Source organism: Aulonocara sp. 'chitande type north' Nkhata Bay, linkage group LG2, assembly GCF_057382095.1.
Source record: "Aulonocara sp. 'chitande type north' Nkhata Bay isolate Kocher_YH1m ecotype deep benthic linkage group LG2, A_spYH_male_GT1.1, whole genome shotgun sequence".
Lineage (NCBI taxonomy): Eukaryota > Metazoa > Chordata > Actinopteri > Cichliformes > Cichlidae > Aulonocara > Aulonocara sp. 'chitande type north' Nkhata Bay.
In genome coordinates this window covers 4988252-5008709 of record NC_141345.1, presented here as the reverse complement: position 1 = coordinate 5008709, position 20458 = coordinate 4988252, and the positions used below count along the sequence as shown (strand labels likewise).

Here is a 20458-nt window from a genome sequence, read left to right as displayed (position 1 = left end):
TAAGTCTTATAGGGATGTTCTCATTGGCTGTTGTTTCCCCTTTCCAAAGAGGGGGCTGGTCAGATGTCAGGTTCAACAGGTCTTGGAAGAGGTTTGTTTTTTTTCTTTGGACCACTTCAGCAGGTCATTTTTTCACTGACATGAGATTTTTCACCCTGAAGGGATCCCCTGCCACCCAACCCAGTTGTTATCCTCCGCATCTCAGTCTCCTCTGTATCACCTCATCAGCTGAGACCAACTGTGGCTTGTTACTTTGTTTACCTACTGTGCAGTTTTTAGAAGGTGCAGGTGGGAATAAAACTCATTATATTGCAGTTTGCATTGGCACAAGTCGTCTTAGAAGCGCGCGAGAGAGAAACCTTGGCTGCAGTCCTGCTTGGCTGGCTGTCGCTGTGAAGTGCTTCCCAGTGTGAGCGCACAGATCCCACCTGTTCGGACAGGTGCACAGACTCAAGTGACTTCCTGTGTGAAAATTTTCCCTTAGCCCATCTCTGTGCCTATTTTCTGCTCCTGTGCCGGTTCTTCCTTGTCTTTGGTCACCACACAAGATCATCTCTATCTGTCTCTCATAGGTGCTGCTGTTTGAGAATATGGTAGAGAGTGAGGACGGTGCACCTCACTACAGCCAGTACATGGAAGTGAACTCTGTTTCGCAGAGCGCCCGAGACCGCTACCTGAGGCTGACCAATGGGATTTTCCTCAATGAGGTCATGAGGGTCATGTAAGATTCATCAACATTTTCTCACTTTCACTGCTTCCTAGCCGTGGACACTGCAATAAACGTCACTATTAGAGAGGGGGGAAAGATAACTTGATAAACTTTTGCAAACTTTACCCAGTCAGTCTGCTTTTAAATGTAATAATATAAATGTAAAATAATAAAAGCACAAGTTCTCATTTGTAAATGGAAAATATAAACCGTTCAACCTTGCAATTAGTTGCAAAAAAAGTGCCTGTGGCTTTTATTGGCAATCTGAAACGCTGAAATGTACACACAACCCATTCTTTGCTTAAACTCCATGGCAGCTTTTTTTTTTTTTGCTTTTTGAGTGAAAGCCATTAAAAAGCACTGAAATTGGGCACCCTGGTGGCCTGGTGATTGAGATGCTTATGTAACTTAAGTGAAGTGAGTTAAGGTGATGGACAGTGTGTGGGATAATAGAAAGAGTGCAAAGTGACCTTGTGAGCAGCTGTGTCCTGCCAATAATTTTACACCTCTCTTTTTATAATATGGAGAAAATGCCTGTTTGGATGGATGGGATTTTTTTTTTTGTTGCAGTAACATTACTGACAACTGGAAAAAAAAATCAACAACACCTTTATCTGTATGCCTGGAAGTCTTGCCTGCTTCTATAATGGTTCTTGCACTTTGCATGAACCACAGAAGCTTTTTTAATGTCCTGGTTTCCTTCTGGGTCGTGGCCGCACAGTTCATACGTTGTAATGATGTCACTTAAACAAATAAACAGTCACATTAATAATAGAAAGAGTAATAGGAGGACACTATATTAATATATAATAGGGCAACAGGAGAATAATTTAAGGGCTGTAGATTTTTTTTTTTTGTTGCAGTGTTTTGAGTGACCACTGGGACGTATTGGCAGTGTGGTATTTGCATCCAGCCCTTTTACATCCATACAGCTATTAAATAAAGGCAGATAATTTCCTCAGTTTAATGTTGTGCACTAAAATACTTCAGCTTAGTTTAACTGACAGCATGACTCAAGGGACAGAAACTCAAGTGAGTCTTAATTTTTGTGATATTTAATGCGGCACCATCACTTTTCGCATCCACTTTGTAGTTTTTCTTTGATTTATGCGCAGATATCTCCCAAAATACCAACCCTCACTTTGTGTTTGATGGTAATTTAAGAACCCTATCATGCTAACTGGTAAACATTTTCCCTTATGCTTTATGGTGTGCCACAGCACAGCATCAGAGAGGTGCTAACATGGTTGCAAACACTTGGTATTGTTCTTTTTCTTTTGCATGAAAAGTGATGTAACATTTATCGCACTCGGTTTCATAACCTCATGTTGTTTTGCAGTGCGTGTGTGTTAAAGCACAATGTTCTGAAATTTCTAGCAAATTACAATCATGCCATCCTATAAGCCATCTCCACTGATTCCCTTATCTTCGTGTTCAAGTTTCAGCAGGAGAAAACCTTTTGTCTATTAACTGGCAAGACAAGATCTTAGGCAGGATTTGCTCAATGGCTGATTAATTTGGCCCGACCTAAGCCACATTATTTCAACAAATAATTGCATGTGGATTCTCACTGCCTGCTTCTCAGACCTCATTAAAATTTTATTCACACTGCTTAAATGCACTGTTGCATAAGAATTTCTCATCTGGAGAGAAATGTTGCTGGGCTGTTTGATCAAGCTGCAGTGTGTAAACCACTGTGTATAATTGTGTGCGTGTGTGGTTTTTTTGTGTGTGTCCACCCAGAGATCCAAACCCCAAGGTGGAGCGGCTGTACAACAGCGAGAGAGATGACCACATGCTGAGAGTCCAGAATTTTTCTATTTTAAATCGACACCTGCGAGCCTTCTACCAGGTAGGGAAGGGTGATGGTGGTGAGAGAGGGGGGTGGGGATGAGGGGAGGTTGGTGAGATTCTGTTAGATCAAATCATCAAGACGGAAATCAGGGCAATGTACTGAAAGGCAACAGAGCCTGCACAGGACTTCTCCTGAGCTTCACATTCCCACTATAACAAGAAGAAACCCATTAACGGTATAGTCCATTCAGGCATGGCTGTGATAAAGAAAAAATTTTTTGAAAGCTATGAGGGCAACCACAGTTTTGTTTTTAGCTCATATTTTTATGTAACTGCATTTTGTGCACTTTTTAATTTTAGAACTTGGACAGATGAATACTTTTTGCACAGTATTCAGAAAACAAAAGCAAACCCCACACCTGCATCGCGTAGTCTTCTCAGTGAAGCTCTGGACATAATTATCTGGACAAAACTGTTCAAATATTGGCTCATTAGTTGCTGCTGGGTTGCCACAAAGCAAACAGCTCCTTGCAGTGTAAAAATGAGCACTTGCAATGCTGAACCCCCGTGAGGTTTGTCGTCTGCCGCTCGAGCTACAGTGTCTCTTCGCCCGTTGTTACTACAGCTTTACCGTTCTGCTTCACTGTGCTTTTTATTAGCCTGTTTTCAGAGGCAACAGGAACCTGATTTCAGCCAGAAAGCTTTAATAAACTGGCTTTATACGCTACCTGCTCAACTTCAAACAGCAGGCACAGTTAGAGACTCGGCAGTGAACATAGCTGAGCATTTAACATCTAGAGCACCAGGTATTTCCCTCAGGTGTTAGCGGAAGCCTCGGGTCAGCAGAAGCATGACTGCAAAATGCTGATGATGCAGCTGGATGGTATAGCCTCCTAATGTTGCATAAAAGTTCATCTAAACTGGTAAAATGTTAGAAGATTTGCAACTGTAAATGCCTAAAAAAGACATTTGGTATGAATTTATTTTTATTTTGCAATCTTAGGTTCTTTATGAATAAGCACCAAAACAGTGCTATCACTTGTGCTATAAAATCAGGAATCTTAACTCTAAACGTGTTTGTGTTTGAATAGATAGTTGTTGCATGTATGATTGCAACAACTTTGATTGCAAGATAGTTTGATGCAATAAAGCAGCTGTTGGTTAGCTGAGCTCATCACAGTGGCTGGAAACCTGTCTTTGCTGCAATTTAAGTTTACTAACACATAATTATTTTTGCTGTATAAAGCTTTCAAAGTCCAGCATCCAGCTAAGCAACAGTCTTCATATAGGGATTAAGAAAATCGAATATGTCAGTTAATGAGCTGGTACTTTCTTTTTTCCCCTTTACCTTGTTTTCTTTCATGCTATGCTACTCTGGTGCTAACTTTACCCCGGCAGGTTTTAGCAAGCAGACATGAAAGCAGTATCGATCGCCTCATCTGACTCTCAGCAAGAAAATAAATACATGTTTTTCCCAAAATGTCAAACTAATTCTTTGAGTTGTTTTTCTGGAAGTTTCATCTCTGTAGCTACATGCTTCAACAAAGCTTAATTGGGTGGTTTGATACCTTGTGAAACTGTGGCATTAATATCTCAGCAGCAGGACAAGTCATTACACCGAGATAGCGAGGCAAACGTGTGACACAGTGATACAGGCTGCACGGTCATTTGTAAATGGTCCAGCTCCTATCTTGAATGGCCCCAATCATTTCTCTAGAATTTCAAGAACAAAAAAAGTTTTCATAAACACTAGTGTGATGGCTTCTTTTGTGGATGGACTAAAATGACTCCCAGCTTCTCATTACGAGAAAAAAAGTCTTGTGAAAGCGCTAGAATATCTTTCTAAAACATGACTCACAGCCACACAAATGGCGAGGGAGACGAGTTGATGGCAGAGGGCCGGAGAAGCAGTTTTCTAGCTGCAAGGTAGTAAAAACAGAGGACAAGATGAGGCTCAACTATCACTCTTAACACTAGCAATATATTGCTTGGGGGTATTGTGGAAAATTTGAAGTGTATGCACAGGGAGGCAGCATATTAGCACAAGAGAAAAGATGAAACAGAGAATATTCCATCCGCAGTTGACGTGTCCTTGCTTATTATCAGGCAAATGGGGTGAGAAAAAGTGGAGGAGTGGTGAGCTGCATTTTTTAGCTGCTGCTGTGGTTAGAGGTTGAGGAAGGAAGGAGACTGAGAATCTATCAAATAGCCCACAGTATCATGCATTTCATAATGTGCATTCACATGCGCCGTTGGCATTTGAGGAAATGACACAATTCTTCCAACCCCCGGAGGATGATTCAGAAAGCTACTGCTCTGAGCGAGGAAACCATCCCGAAGTACGAGTCAGGTGGACTGAACATGCACTGTTTTGCTTGTCACACAACAGAAGAACACGAGTCTACGAGGTTTCGTTTCCTAATTTTCAGTGAATCACTAATGTCCCTTGAAAGCACCTAGCAGCACTGCCAAATAATTGAGACGCTCACATCAGCCGACATTGCACTAGAATTTCAGCAGGTGTGCTCAGAATAGGCTCCAGTGTCTCTGCAGACATTTAGTTCCACATCAGTCACAGCTTTACTTCTCACTGAATTATTATTATATTTTTTTGTGCTGTTTAATGCTGCCTGTGTGTTTATGTGAGAGAGTGCGTGCAATACAATGGCAAGAGTGTGGAGAGCTTAAGCCACAGAAACAGTGTGCAGCTTGGCAGGGCTTGATATCTGCTGTGACCTCAGCTTGTCTTCTATAGAAACGGAGTTATTTGTGTTGACGACACGGGGGGTGGGGGGGGGGGGGGGGGTGGAGGCTGTGCACGTCTACTGTATGGACTCATATAACCTACTGTAAAATTTATGAGTGCTATGCTGCATCTATTCTACTGGTTTAATTTCATTATATGCTAATGTATATTACTCTAGCTGACTGTATTCTGTTCTCCCTCTGTCTTTCTTAATCTATTCTTCTTCTTTTTTTTTTTTAAACTCCATTTACTGCCACTGAATGAGACACTTGCTCTCCAGCTTTCTGTTAATGGGATTTTAAATGTTAATTTCTCTTGACTACTAATTTATTGACCCTCCACATTTTAAAGATCTCTCTCCTTGGTAAACCGTGACATTTTTACGGCTGCCGAGCATCCAATAAATGATGTCTCTACTAATCTGTTTTTGCATAAAGCCAAAAAATTAAAATTAGGGGGAAAAATAAATAAATAATAAAAGGAAGTCTGTGGCAAAAATTAAAGCCAACACCAATCCAAACATACAATAAAAAGGCGGGATTTGAAAAAGATCTTACAGATGGAACTTAATTCTCTTCTTAACTGCAGCCAGCAGTGTGATGAATGCTTTTATCCCACTTTCAGAACTGCTCCATATAGCTAATTCCTTTTTTTTTTGGGCGTTTGCTTTAGTGGAAAAATCTACTTACTTAAGAAATGAACTTTGAGTGTGACTGCCCTGGAAATCTCTGCACATTTTTCATATTCTTGACCTCTTTCTTTGTATTGCATTATAAATAATAATGTATGAAATAAAGTGCAGGAGGCATTCAAGAAAATACAACCCAGTATGTATCTTGGCCGTACTGCCCGGCAGGGAATTGCCCGTGCAAAGACATTACTGTGCCAACAACAACAAGGCGCTTCTATATAATTATCAGTCTGGCTAATCTCCTGCAGAAGTCTGTTTGGCATTATCAGCCGCGAGCTGCACGAAGACCAACTCAGAGCTACAGTGGCTAATATCCTAAACGCCCTGAAGGAGCAGAAACATAAGGTTTGCTGCACATGCCAGTTGCTAAAGGGAGTCCCTGCCTTTCTCCCCATACAGTTTATAAATTACAGTAAGCAGCTGAGAGAGCTGTAATTGTGACTTACATCTGTACTCTTGTGATTTTGCGCTGATGGATGTGAGGAGGTTGTGAACAGGCTTTCTGAGCAGTTGGGAAAGGAGCTAGCCAGCAACAGTGTGTGGCTCTCTGACAGAAATGTTTTTAATTAACGGTGAAGTTGTTCTCCTCTTTTTTTTCTTTTTCTTAAGTTTAAGACCAACTAAATTAAGTGGCAAAGTAACAGTAATGATTACCCTCTACACTAGTGATGCACTGGATGGCAATGTAGGAGGAGGGAGGCGCTGTGGGGTCACATGACAGATATTTCTTTCTGCTGCCAGAGAAGCCAGGTTTCTGGACGGGAAATGTCTGAGGCGTCTGTGGTCCAGCTTGATTCAGCGTCATTTGAGTCTGCCAGGGGATTTGTCCAAGAGCTCAAAGCAGAAATTACGACTCGCTGAAACAAGATGAACACAGTGTTGGTGGGCCTTCTGCTCGTCCTGAATCTCCTGAATTTGAAAAGCATTAAAAATACTTTGGACCATGCAGGAAATGTCCAAAATGATGAGCCAGAGATTTAATGGCTTTAGTGAATTCAAATTTTTAAATGGTTTTCTGTAAGATGCACAGTCCCTCAGCTGAGATAATCAAGACAGCAATGAAAAGATGTTCTCTTCTTTTAGGAATGTTTTCCCTTTTTGGCAGTGGAGAAATAAAAATACATAAATAAATAAAATAAAGTGCAGAGCAAATATGACAACATGCATCAAGAGTCCAGCTTTGATCAGTTGAATTGTAGTTAATCTTAGATAATCTAGACAATAAGGACACACATTAAACAAATATTTTGGAAAAAAACACTTCTAAAAATTGATTATTAACACTCTGTGATCAGAATTGTTGTTAACAAGAAAATCAACCAAGCTGTCTTGTTATTAAAGCAACTCAAAATTATTGAAATTTCTCTTGAAATTACATTCAGTGGTCACTTCATTAGGTACACCTTATCAGTATTGGGTTGGATCCCCTATTACCTCCAGAGCTGCCTTAATTCTTTGTGGCATAGATTCAACAAGGTGCTGAAAACATTTTGAGAGATTTTGGTTCATACTGACATGACAGCGTCACACAGTTGCTGCAGAGTTGTCAGCTGTGCAGCTGATTGAGATCTGATTGAGGTCTGGTGACTGTCAGCTGAGGATTGAGATCTGGTGACTGTAGGCGCCATTTGACTACAGGGAACATGAAAAAATTCTCCACACTATTACGGCACCCCCAGCCTGAACTGTTCATACAAGGCAGGATGATTGTGGATATTCAGATCAGCCCATTTGGCATCAACAACCCATTCTGCTGCTCGGTTTGAAATTCAGAAGGTCCTCTCTGGCCATGTCTACATCTCTAAATATACTGAATTGCTTCTATGTAATTGGCTGATTAGATTTTTTTCTTAGAAAGAAATTGAACAGGTCTGTGTAATAAAGAGTTTGCTAAATGTAGACAAGCAGCTGCTTCCAGCAGTAAACGGTTTCCGGTGATTGATCTGGACCTATTTGTTTTTGTCATAGCAGATCCACTAAGGAGATGGTTCCTTAAATCTGTTAAAAGTCAGTTTTGACAAAAAAATGTTTATATACACTTATTATAGTCAGTGCGCCCCAGGGTGGCTGTAGCTACAATGTAGCTTGCCATCACCAGTGTGTGGATGACTGGTTGTGTAAAGTTCTTTGGGGTCCTTAGGGACTAGAAAAGCGCTCTACAAATACAGGCCATTTACCATTTAAGACTTCCTGAGTAAATACTAATACTAATATATCTGTTACAAGCTGAAGTGAATGAATAATGGCTATGATCATGTACCAGTCAGGTTTGTTGGAAGTACTAATACTTGGATTGATTCGCTCCAAGTAATTTGTTCTGGTTGTTTATGACGTCACTTGTGATCTTTGAGATTATGTCAGTGCGTCTGCATTGCTGTCACATCACCCACATTACCCATATGTTATACCCAAAAGGTCAGCAGTAGTTGCCAGTAGTATTAAGTGGTTTAGCTGCAGGTTTCTTATTCACTGCTATCATCATATTGTTTTTCTTTGATTCTATTACACATTGAGAATAAGTAGAGAACAAGATGCAGTGAAATATATTAAACTAAAATTGTACAAAATCTTACCAGCGTGTAAGAACAAAACAGTGCAGTTTTATCAGGGATCTCTTATTTGTTTACACAACAAATCAGTTCCTGCGCTTTTGTTTATCTCGGCTAACTGAGGGCAGAAGAACAGGACGGTCCAGGTGATTACTTGAGGTGTTTTTGTGTGTGTGTGTGTGTGTGTGTATGTGCTGAACTCTTTACATTTCTTTTCCTTTTCAGGAAGACTTGCAGCAGTTGATACTCATGTCTCTCCCAAATGTTGCCATTCTGGGCCAGGACCCCCTAACAGGTATAAAGATAACAACACGATCCTATCAGTGCCAATCTCTCTCAGCAGGAAGAAAGTAATTATACTTTATGTTCGAGTCTATATCTCAGCTATCTGTGAAGCACATTAAGGTGATAATGATAAGGAGAAGGGTGCTGGGGGGGGTGAAGATGATGATGATAATGATGATAATGATGATGATGACGGTTATTTCTGTGTCCTCAGAGGCAGCCGTGGAGGAGCTCAGGCGACTGCTGCTACTCTTACTAGGAAGTGCAGTGCAGGTGATCACACGCTCATATGACCGTCATGCTTTGGTCAAAGCTGACCACAGCAGCATTGTGCATGTTACTTAAAAACAAAGAGGGAGGACAGACACAATAAATTTCACTTTACTTTACATGTTCTTTCCTCCAAAATCAGTTCAAAGTAATGTGCATATCTGCACACCTTGAACTCTTTGGACTAATTTTTCTCATATTTTCGGTGCTAACTACACAGATTTGTTGTTTAAACTTTACCAGAAAGGCCTGAAGGTAACATTCTTCTAGGAAAAGATAAAATAAGACAGATTGTTGTGCACTATTTTGTATAAACTCATTCCAGAGGAACTTGATTAATTTCCTTTTCTAATTTCAGCTCAGGATCATTGCGCTCAAATACTGTTTGGTTTTTTTGTTTGTTTCATTAGAGTTTCCGCTGGCATCAATCTTAGCCTTGTATTGTGTTACCCTGGCAACCTTGTACAAGAGCCAATTTCAGGCTTCATGTTAAAGTGGCGTGCTAATCTTGCCCGACCGCTCAACAGTGCAAGTTTACAAAATGTCTGAGTCTAAGGACAGTCGTCCAGGAGTCCTCCACCCAAAGACTGCCCTGCTGTCTTCTAATAAGCGTCCCTCATGGCCAATTCCAGGAATACCTATGAACACAGTTTTTGGTATTTTGATCTAGCATGCACACCTGACTCCATCTCTTCCTGTGTCTACAGTGCGAGAATAAGGAAACCTTCATTCAGCAGATCCAGTCCCTGGACATTGAAACCCAGGCTGGCATTGCCAGTTGTATTCAGCAGGTAAGTAAGTGCAGAATTAATCAAACCAAATCCCTCACTCATTAAAAAAGAACAAGAAATTCTTGGAGGATTTTTGTTCCCAAACATGATTAAGCAAAGAGTCCCTTCACTGTCTGGCCTGTAGGCAGACAGAATGAAACTGTTATACCTTCTCCTTGTGCTTCAACTGAGTTGTGAAAATGAGCTACTTGTCATTCTGTTGGCAGCCTTTTAAGGACCTCTGGGTGCCCCTTGCTGCCACTGTAAGCTGGATCCTCCACCTCCCATGTCCACCTCTCCAATCCCCCCCTCTGTCACATCATTGTCTCTCCTTCATCTTTTTTCCTGTCACTGTCCACCATCCGCTCCAATAAGGAAGAAAGGCCAAACTGCCTCTTTTAAAAAACACCCCCCATGAATAATTGCTGGAATTACAAAAACAACATTTTGCACAGCAGCGTGACTGAATTACAGTAACAGCATGCTGCCTCCCAGCCTTTTTCTCCCCAGGTTTTTCAGCCTAACAAATCACAGAGGTGAGAGGTGCTCTTTCTGTGTGAATGGATGCACCCCCTGCTTTCCTTCTGTATGGCTTACACCCGAGGAGATTTTTAAACCTGTCAACATGATCACTAGCTTTGCATGCACTAGTGAATTTTTTTAGTGCATTTTCCTACAGCTTTCACACATAGACGTGTGAGAATTTATTTTTCTTTTCCTTTTCGTTGTACACAAATGCTTGGTATTCACACAGCGCTCGCAGTGCCTGAGCTATTTTGTGTCAGGTGTCCCAGATGTGTATTGATCTTGTCATAGAGGCCTAAAAAATGGTCCTCGTTGCAGGTAACTCAGGATCCTCGTGTGGTGCTGCCACTTCAGTGGGAGGAGCTAGTGGAGACTGAAGGTGCAGACTTGCAGCTGGTGTTTAGCTCCATGGCCAAACAGATCCAAAGCCTGCTGGCACAGAGAGACACACAGTTGGAGGTATGCAATACACAAAGCCTTAAAGAAATAGCTTGACACTTGACACTCTGTTTTTTTTAACCAAAAGATAAATGACAGCATTGATACCAATCTCAAGAAGCAGCCAGTAGCTGTTAGGCTAAATAGAAACTCATGGGGAATGAAACAGCCTGTTATAATATAAATATAACTAATTCTTCCCACCAGCACCTGTGAAATTATCTGTGACTTCCTGAATTTGCAAAGCAGCACATCCCGAAATGATTCTAGCACAAAGCCTACTGTCATTTTTAATTTAAACAGGAAGTCTGATTGTGATTAATTTTTTCTTTCAACAAAAAGGGAACCAAGAAACTTTCACAAGAGCATGATAACCAGACAGACGCGACAGAACAACGCAATGAACAAGGAACGAGTAGTCACAAAAATCAGAAAACAGATCAGATATTAAGCTCTAAGATTTCTAGTTTGGTAGCAGTTTGCAGTTTACATTAAAAAGGTGTAACTAGTACCAAGGTTACCTAAAGTTGAGCATTTATTCGATCGTGCACTGGGAGGTAGCTTGGAAGAGTTGTATAGAACCTTTATTCTGATAATGAAACACGATAACAAGTAGGACATTAGTAGGTCAATTTTTAACCCCTTAGCTGAGTCAGGCCATCGGTTCTTCCTGTTTCTGAGGGCTATTCTAGGCTAACTGGTAGCTGGTGGTAGCTACATACACCAGACATGATAGTGCTGAGCAGCTCATCTAAATCTAGGCAAGTGGGCAAATGAGCAAATAAGACAGAAATTAATAACGACTATAATAGCTGATTGGAAAGAACACCAAATTACTGCATCACTTTTGCTCTCTTCAACTGTGCAGACAGATGGAAGCAGTGGGAGTATGGACTTCATAGTGTGAGCGTTATTGTGCCTTAAAGTGAATTTACCATCATTGTCCGTTGTTTGATTCTTTGCTGGAGAACTGTAATGAATGACAATGAAAAAATTGGACATTTATGATGTTTTCAATCACGCCGACGTGACAAGAAGGAAATTGAAAATGTGTTTTCCTGAAGAAATTAAAAGTTAATTAACTAAATCAGTTTCAGCAAGTGAATCAGTTCCTCCATTGTTTCAAGTTGGATCAACATTTCACACCAGATGCCGCCCAGACATTTTGTAGCTATGGATTACCTCCTACAGTTGTAATAATTCTGCTTTTTAACCAACAAAAGGTGGTATCAGTGAAATCTCTGCTGAACCACCCATAGAACTAATTAAAATTCATAAAACATTAGTGCACAGTGGGATTGAAATGGCATTGTGGTCAAAGGTTTTAATGTGATTTAAGTAACAATGAATTGGAAAATGAAATGCATGCTGTTAGGCTGGAGATAACAGACTACAGTATTTTAAAAAAAAAAAAAACTAGTGTAAGGAGCGTAGTAACTTTGCTTCTTTGAAATAGCAAAGATCCCACAGTCCTTTCTAAATGCACCTCTGATTCCACTTCATGTTCCTGCCTTCTGATCTCAAACACATTCTCAATCCTTGAATCCAGTGATATTTAACTGAGATCTGTCTTAAGCTTCTAGTGGATTAAAAGGCATTTCCTACAACCTTAATATGAGATCAAAGCAACGTAAGATCTTAAATTTTGTTTCGAATAAATTCCACAGATTTAAATCGGCCCTAATAAAACCCTGTCCCACTGTGCTCTCCTTTATGTGAATACTGCGTAAGATCAAAATGTTCTGTTGCTGTGCTGGTTTGCAAAATTACAGGAATAAAAAGGTCATTCTGCATTAATGTTTATAAAATACACCCCCTTTGCAAAAATACCTGCTACATTTAACCCTTGTGTGAATTTTCTGCTGCTACACTGATCTGACTTAAATTATACATCACAAAGCGTCAAACAGTCTAAAACATCTGAAGACATCACAGCAGCCCAAGCTCCTTACTCTGTAAAAAAAGAGTGCATACACAGCAAAACACTAGTATCTTACCTTTGCTAGCATCTACTGAAGCACATACTTATTTAGTTGCCATGTGCGGCTCACTGTTTTCACCTTCACAGATCCTCAGAAATGTGTTTCTGAGCCTTTAGTCCTCAACCCACGTCTTTCTTTTCAGCTGTTCTTTGTATCCTTTTCCACATCCATCATTGATCTTTCTCTCTCTCTTCTTCCCAGAGGATAGCAGAGCTGTGTCGGGAGCGGGAGGCCCAGTCTGATTCCACGACGGGGCACTTGGTTGGCCGCAATGAGGAGTCATCCCAAGGTCTGCTACTCCAGCTGGCAGACAGCAAGGCCAAACTGCGCCGGCTTAAACAACAACTGTGAGTCTGTGTGTGTGCTCGAGATGATAGAAGTCAGGAGAATTCTTAAAAAGTTGTGACAAAGGTCAAGACAGAGAAAATTATTTGCAAACCTGAGCAATGAATCGGGATCAGATGAGATGCTCACAGGTATAATCCAGCGCACACAGCTTATTAAACGCCTGTACGGTTTCAGAATATTACAGCGTTTTCTTCTCTAATTATATTTCTATCTGCCACTTTATCACAGATACAAGTCAAAAGAAAAGAAAAAGCCTTTAGAAAAACTGTGTAATTGCATTTGCGGTGCTGATATGTTTTCTAGGGAAGATAAAGGTGATCAGATACTGGATTACAAGCAGGAGATTGAGACCATGGAGGAACAGCTTCAGAAGCTTCAAAAAGAGGTACAGACATGGAATAGTGGTCAGCACACAGACAGAAATCTCATGCAGACTTCTTCTTCTCTTTCTTTTTTTGTTTTGTTTTGTTTTGTTCTTTTACCACACATACAACATTACTAATTTGACAACAGCTAGACTATTGCTCACTGGGCCTAATCATAATAGTGCAGAATCACCCAAAACCCTTTGGATCTTGAATAAAAACATCTTTCTGCCGTAAATTAGATTGTGCTCTTTCCATTCAAATACACTTTGACCTGAAAGAGGTGGCTGTTACTGTCTCAGCTGAACTTGAAAGTTTAGACTCATAACAAAACTACAGGTATGATCATACATATACAGTCTTAATGTTCCCTCACTGACGAGTCATTTAGTTTCATTTTCCATTGTCACAGTGCTAAGTGTACTCCATACATCACTGTCATTCTTCATTTGTCATTATCATTTACTTATGCAAATATGTCTTACATATAGAAGTGCACTGTAAGGACTCATCTATGATATAATTTTTAAAGTCAACGTTCATTTAAAAAATATTACTTGAGTTGTTGGATTTTTACTTTTCACCTCTTAGTGACAAATCAATGCGTTTTAGACTACAAGCCACAATTAACCACACAGTCATACCGCTCTTTATTCAGTTAACCTAACATGCATGTGTTTGGACTGTGGGAGGAAGCTGGAGTACCCAGAGAGAACCCTCATGAAGTCCACACAGAAAGTGCTCCTGCCTGCTGGTGAATTTAAAGCAGGAAGCTTCTTGCTGTGAGGTGACAGTGCTAAGCACTGCAGCACCTTGCCATAAGCGTTGTTGATAATGCTCAAGATAATTACAATTTAAATCTGTGATTTTACTGTTAAATGATTAATGTCTGTGTGGGAATAATTTCTACAAGGAAACAGTTTTACAGATGGGTAACTGGCCAGTAACTGGCCTGACTCTTGCCAGTCCTCCTGAATAGTACCTTAGAATGATGTTTAAATAATGACAGTGGACATTAGGGGTATCTTAAATATAAGTATGTGAGTAATTTCTCCAGTAGTTTAAATGAAGTTACGTGCTGTGTGTAAAAAATGCCCAAATATAAATCAGTTATTCAACTTTTGAATTATATAAGTATCAAGAGACTTATTGCAAGCCAGTTATTTCTACATGACCTTTTCTGCATTGATTTCACACAGCATATTGCTTACGTGATTCACAGTTAATTCGACCACTTTCATTGTAAAAAATAGCAGAAGACATGCAAATGTTATTTGAAACTATAATACATGCAAGTTAAAGCTCTTGCTCTTTTCCATATGGGTCTTTTCAATTTTTTTCTATCCTTGTGAGTACATTTCAGGATTGTATACACGCACACATTTCCTTCCTCATGTATCAGACTTTGTCAACATTTGCTTTACTGCATTCCTGATCTGTTCACAACCTTCTTTGACCTCATCCCAGCTGGTGTATGAATGTATCTGTGTATCTGTGTCTCCGTGTGTGTGTGTGTGTCTGCGCGCATGCAGAACCGTTCTCTGCAGGGTGATGTGAGGGGCATGCGTGCACTGCGGGATGAGCTGGACTGTGCCCGAGAGCGAGCTGCACGGTCCGAGCAGCTCCAGACTGAGCTTCAAAGCTGTAAACACAGATTGCGCAGCCTGGAGCTCACACGCACTCAACTGAAGGTACACACACACACCAAGCACACATCGCACACCATAGAGAAATCAAGCAACACAGCTACATCTCCACTACAAAATACATAGTTTAAAAAAAATGTTATGCAGGGAAGACAAAGTCATTTTCACATTGCTTTGATACACACACACAAGCTTGACAAAGGCCGTCATATAAAAATTACTGGCGAAGGTCACATCAAGAAGATCCCTTTTTTAATCTTTCTCTTTGAGTAGCTATTATTTTTTAAAAGAAGTACCACTTAATCTCAAAAGCCATATATTCCCTCACACGGCCCTGAGGGTTTCAATCAAGAGTGAGTACGAACAACTCTAAAGCTCAAAGCCGGAGAATGAGATTATATTGTGTGATGTCATTGGGATTTACCGCCTGGAGCTGCTTCATTGACAAAGAGCAGCTACAGTTATTGGAATTTTTACACCCAAATGAGATTTATTCCGAGGTACTATAACTGTTCAGGGCAAAAAAAAAAAGTGCTCATATCCTTGTGAAACACTTTGCAGTGTCCTCACCGTCACCTTCCCTGTCTTTTTTGAGTCATCCTGTTTAAATTCAATATCAGTGTGACTGCTCATGTTAGCCGGAAGGGTGATTTTTTTCTAATGTTGTGTGTGTGCCGAGAACTCGTTTCCAGAAATTCAAAATGAACTGTTTTGCGGCTGTAAAGAATCGGGAGGAAAAGGTGCCGAATGTTTACGTGTAAAGAAATAAAAATAAAAATCAGTTTGGAAGGTCAAATTAGTTTCATTACATGTTGGGTTTTATTTGCGTTTTTTATCAGTAGTGACGACATCGTACTCACAAGTTGTTTGCAGCGATCTGCGTAAGTGTGGATTCTGCTAAAAATTACACCGAGTTGGCCAAAAAAGGACCAGCAAGACAGCTAGAGAGGTTTGCTGACAGTTTGCTTGTGATTATTTCTGGTTTAACACCTTGTAGCTTTTTATAGTCTTGTTAAACTGCTAACTTGTCTCACTAAAAACACAGAAAGTCTAAAACAAATCTTAAAAATGTGACTTAGTATTATATTATATTTTATTTTCCTTCATTTTGAAAGATATATTTTATCACCATGTTGTCTGATTTTTCAATTTTGCTTTAATAGGTTATTAATGTGGATTTAGATATTAATAAGTATTACCTTATTTTTTTTATGAAGTAACTACTGTGAGTATGAGGATATAAAAATGAATATTTTTAAAATTATATTACTATACTAATTGGTCTTGCTTATGTGGCCTGTTTAGTACACAGTTACATAAAATTCAATATAATATACATCAGTTATAACCACCGCTGTTACAAGGTAATTACTAGGCTACTACTTTGGTAATTAGATTGTAATAACTTGCTGTTTCCTGTTATTATCAAGCTGCTACTCTGAGTTTAAATTCACTTAATACAGCCTAACAAAAACATAATAAAATATAAATGTCACAATTTACAACAGTTTACAACTCTAACATTGGAGAGCATCAGACTGAGTACTAAAAGTACTAAAGTAGCCGGATACAAGCTCCAAAATAATAATAATGGATTGCATTTATACAGCGCTTTTCGAGAACCTCAAAGCGCTGTACAACACCACTATTCATTCACTCTCACATTCACACACTGGTGGAGGCAAGCTACAGTTGTAGCCACAGCTGCCCTGGGGCAGACTGACAGAAGCGAGGATGCCATATCGCGCCATCGGCCCCTCTGGCCAACACCAGTAGGCGGTAGGTGAAGTGTCTTGCCCAAGGACACAATGACCAAAACTGTCCAAGCTGGGGTTCGAACCGGCAACCTTCCAATTACAAGATGAACTGCCAACTCTTGAGCTACGATCACAGTTGGAGATCATATTTTAGTACTTGCAATGTCTGCAGTTTGCTTCTCAGCTGTACGTCAGCCTCTCTGACTCCCTCAGCAGGACTTGTCTGTGTCTTTACTGTGAACTGTATAATAAGGGGAAATTATATAGAAAATACATTCAGCTGACAGCTAAAACCATTTAAAGTTGCTTTGTGCACTTAAGTGACAGTAGAGAACTGAATGGGAGCAAAGCATTGATAGATATGACAGATTAGAGGAAGTTGCTTCAGAAAACCCCCCAGACTTGACAGAATACATGAAACGAAAACAGTGAGCACGTCATCGTGTTGTTTCAATCGTCTCTGTTTGGTGCCCCCTGCAGGAGCAGCAGCAACTGTGCGCAGCACTGCAGGAAACCAAAACGCTTCTAGAAGAGCAGCTGGCGGACGCTCGGGCGCGTTGCTCCTCCCTACGTGAGCTGGAGAGGGACAATCTTGTGCTGCGTCAGAGAATCATGGAAGTGGAAGCGGTGGGTGGAAACTATGATGCAGTTTTTGCATTTCTGTCCATCCCGTACAAATGAGCTTATAATTGAACTGAAGATTGCAGATTGTTCTAATATTTTCTTTATTGACAGAAAGGTTGCATTTCATGAAAGAACCCCATGCATGTTGTGTGGAGGACCATTGAAGTCTCTTGCTCATGTGATCATTGAGTGTGTGTCTATATGTGCTTAGGAGCGGGACACTGAGAGGCAGCGAGTTGATGAACTGCTGGAGATGAACATGAGCCTCGAGGCTGACCTGAGGCACAGCAGCAGCGGGGGCAGCGTCCTTGCTCCGGTTGTTTCACTTCCGCAGCGTTTCCTCCAATCAGAGCTGGAGTCCGACGAGGAGCTGAGTGAAGTGATTGGTCAGAGCACCCGCCTCTCTGCACCTTGTCATTTAAGACATGCTAATTAACTGATAAGAGAAAATATTTTGACGTAATACTTACCCACAGGTTATTAATCAACAGTAACTGAGCTCATATATCCATTTCTCTTTTTCTCTGTTTCTTTCCTCCACCTATCTGCCTCACTCCCTCCTTCTGTTCTTCTTTTTCTTGTTTTATTCTTTATTTCCTCCTCTCTGCGCCTCAGATCAGAAGCCCCTGAGCGTGGAAGTGGGCGAGGCTTCGACGCTGCGGCTGCTGGGAGCGGAGCAGGAGAACGCAGAGCTGAGAAGACGACTGGAGGAGCTGCAGGCCCAGCAGGAGGTCAGAGTTCAGAGGTCGCAAGTTGTGACTAATAGAGAAAAATGTCACCTTACTCAATAACAATAGTCAGGCAGCCTGTGAATTTTTAAATGATGATCAGTTAATACTAAAAGGGCCCAAAGTGTACCAAGAAAATATCTCCCACCTCTGCCGCCTCCAGCCTGATACAAGGCAGGCAGGCAGGACCCATGCTTAAATGATGTTTACACCAAATTCTGATGCTACCACCTGATTGCTGCCACAGTTTTTCAAATCTTCTGTTGTCCAATTTTGGTGAACCCATGATCAAACCGTAACCTCAGTTTCCAATTTGTAGCCTAGTGTGACTCAATGTTCAATGTAATGTGCAGTCAGAGATGCTCTTCTGCATATGTTGATTGTAACAAGGATTTATTTGAGTTACTGTTGCCTTCATATTACCCTGAAGCAGTCTGGCAAATCTCCCCTGACCTCGGTATTTCATCTTTTTCAGACCATTCTTGTTAAACCCTAGAAATGATTGTGTGGGAAAATTTCTGAAATACTCAGACCAGCCATTCCCCATTCAGAGTCAGTGAAATTACCTTTCTTCCCCATTCTGATGCTCAGCTTGAACCTGGGTGATATATCCTTAAAATCCCGATATTTCATGGAAATCTGCTACTAGGATTTTTCTCACAATTTAAAAAATACTGAAAAGCCTTTTATTGATGATTGCAGTTTGCAGAAGGTCATCTGCATGGTGAGTTGCGCAGCAGTGTGAATTGCTGACATTTACATTAATCAGCAGCTTTAACTTTGTAGTTGTAACAATGTAACTTTGCTCGAGTGGTCACGGTAATGCACACAGACAGAAGAGAAATGACAACTGGATAACATGCAAATCAGGTTTTATATATAGTTTTCCATTTCCCTTGCGTGTCTTGTTATTGATATGATCATTATGTTGGGAAAAATTTTTTTTAATTAAGAATGTTTAATTACGATACCAGCAGGCCTGCCATCTCTGAATATATCTAAGTTGTTAAAGATGTAAATGAAGCTGGAAAAACAGGATGCAACAAATGAAGGCATTAAAGACCCATCTCCCCTCGCTGCAGGCTGATTCTCCAGATGCAAAGGATGAGCTGGCCTGCCTGGAGATGAAACATCAGGAAACATTTAGGGAGGTGAGCACAGAGCAAACTGAAGGCTTTACCAAACAGTTACTGTTCTAACAATCATCTTTTCTTTTTTTTACCGTCACATTGTTGACTGGTAGTAAATTGTTCTGACGCTAATGCAAGGTACCGTCCCTACACACTGCTCCCCGGGCGCCTGCTTAGTGGGCTGCCCACTGCTTCACTGAGTGAATGGGTCAAATGCAGAGAAAAACAAGTAATTTCCCCATGGGGATCAATAAAGTATCCATTATTATTATTATTATTATTATTATTATTATTATTATTATTATTATTATTATTATTATAAGTAATATTGCTTTTTCCCTTGACATAGCCAATGTAAAAACCCTTCTCTGCCACATGTATTATGTAGCCATATATAATAAATTCATAGCATGTGTGAGCAGCGTTGTGTTGTAGTGGAGCAGAATTCTGGTGCTGAATGAATTTGTTTTTATTTATTTATCATCAGCAGAAAATTAGCTGCAGTATTCGACATTTTTACAAAAATAATGGCTCACTTGTGTTTGAAATGGATTGCTCGCAGACTCTACAACCCTCCTTCAGTGTTTTTTTTTTTTCTTTTAAATTTCTACTCGTTGTTTCCATCCTCCAGCCTGAGAATTGATTGTTTTGGCTGTCAGCCTCATAGCTTACATCTGCCTCTACCAGCAGCAGGAACAAGTGAAAAAGATTTAAAAATACTGTGTATGTTAGCCTCCCAACACCAGATGACTGACAGGTGGAGCTGGTGGACACCATAAGAGAGCTAAAAGTATAGAAATATTGTTCTATAGTTCTCATTAACTGTTAGTTATTTAAGTAGTAAAGTGTGGTGAAATGTTGTGTTGTTATTGTTTGCTGCCCAATATGACAGAAACGCAGGAATGAATGTTAGCTTAAACAAAGGGAAACATAATTAACTGCAGTTAATACTGCATTTAACTGTGTCCGCATAGCTTTGGGGTTTCCCACCAAATGAAATCTGGGGGCAGACGCTATATCCTTAGAATAATAATACAATATTTAGGGATAATGATAAAAAGGGATAATGATATTTATTAAAAAAAAATTATATATACTGAA

The 20458-nt window shown here is 40.2% G+C and overlaps 1 protein-coding gene across 1 annotated transcript in view; it reads left to right on the top strand.

The window, feature by feature from the left end:
- Nucleotides 1-20458, top strand: part of ccdc88b (coiled-coil and HOOK domain protein 88B) — a 57753-nt gene that overhangs the window by 713 nt on the left and 36582 nt on the right. The window contains exons 2-14 of the mRNA XM_086303676.1: nt 573-721; nt 2453-2561; nt 8715-8784; nt 8989-9047; nt 9752-9835; nt 10658-10798; nt 12961-13106; nt 13411-13492; nt 15005-15163; nt 17356-17502; nt 17711-17885; nt 18115-18230; nt 19310-19378. Coding sequence (XP_086159802.1) covers nt 573-721; nt 2453-2561; nt 8715-8784; nt 8989-9047; nt 9752-9835; nt 10658-10798; nt 12961-13106; nt 13411-13492; nt 15005-15163; nt 17356-17502; nt 17711-17885; nt 18115-18230; nt 19310-19378 — 1506 coding nt within the window. The remainder of the gene's footprint in view (nt 1-572; nt 722-2452; nt 2562-8714; nt 8785-8988; nt 9048-9751; nt 9836-10657; nt 10799-12960; nt 13107-13410; nt 13493-15004; nt 15164-17355; nt 17503-17710; nt 17886-18114; nt 18231-19309; nt 19379-20458) is intronic.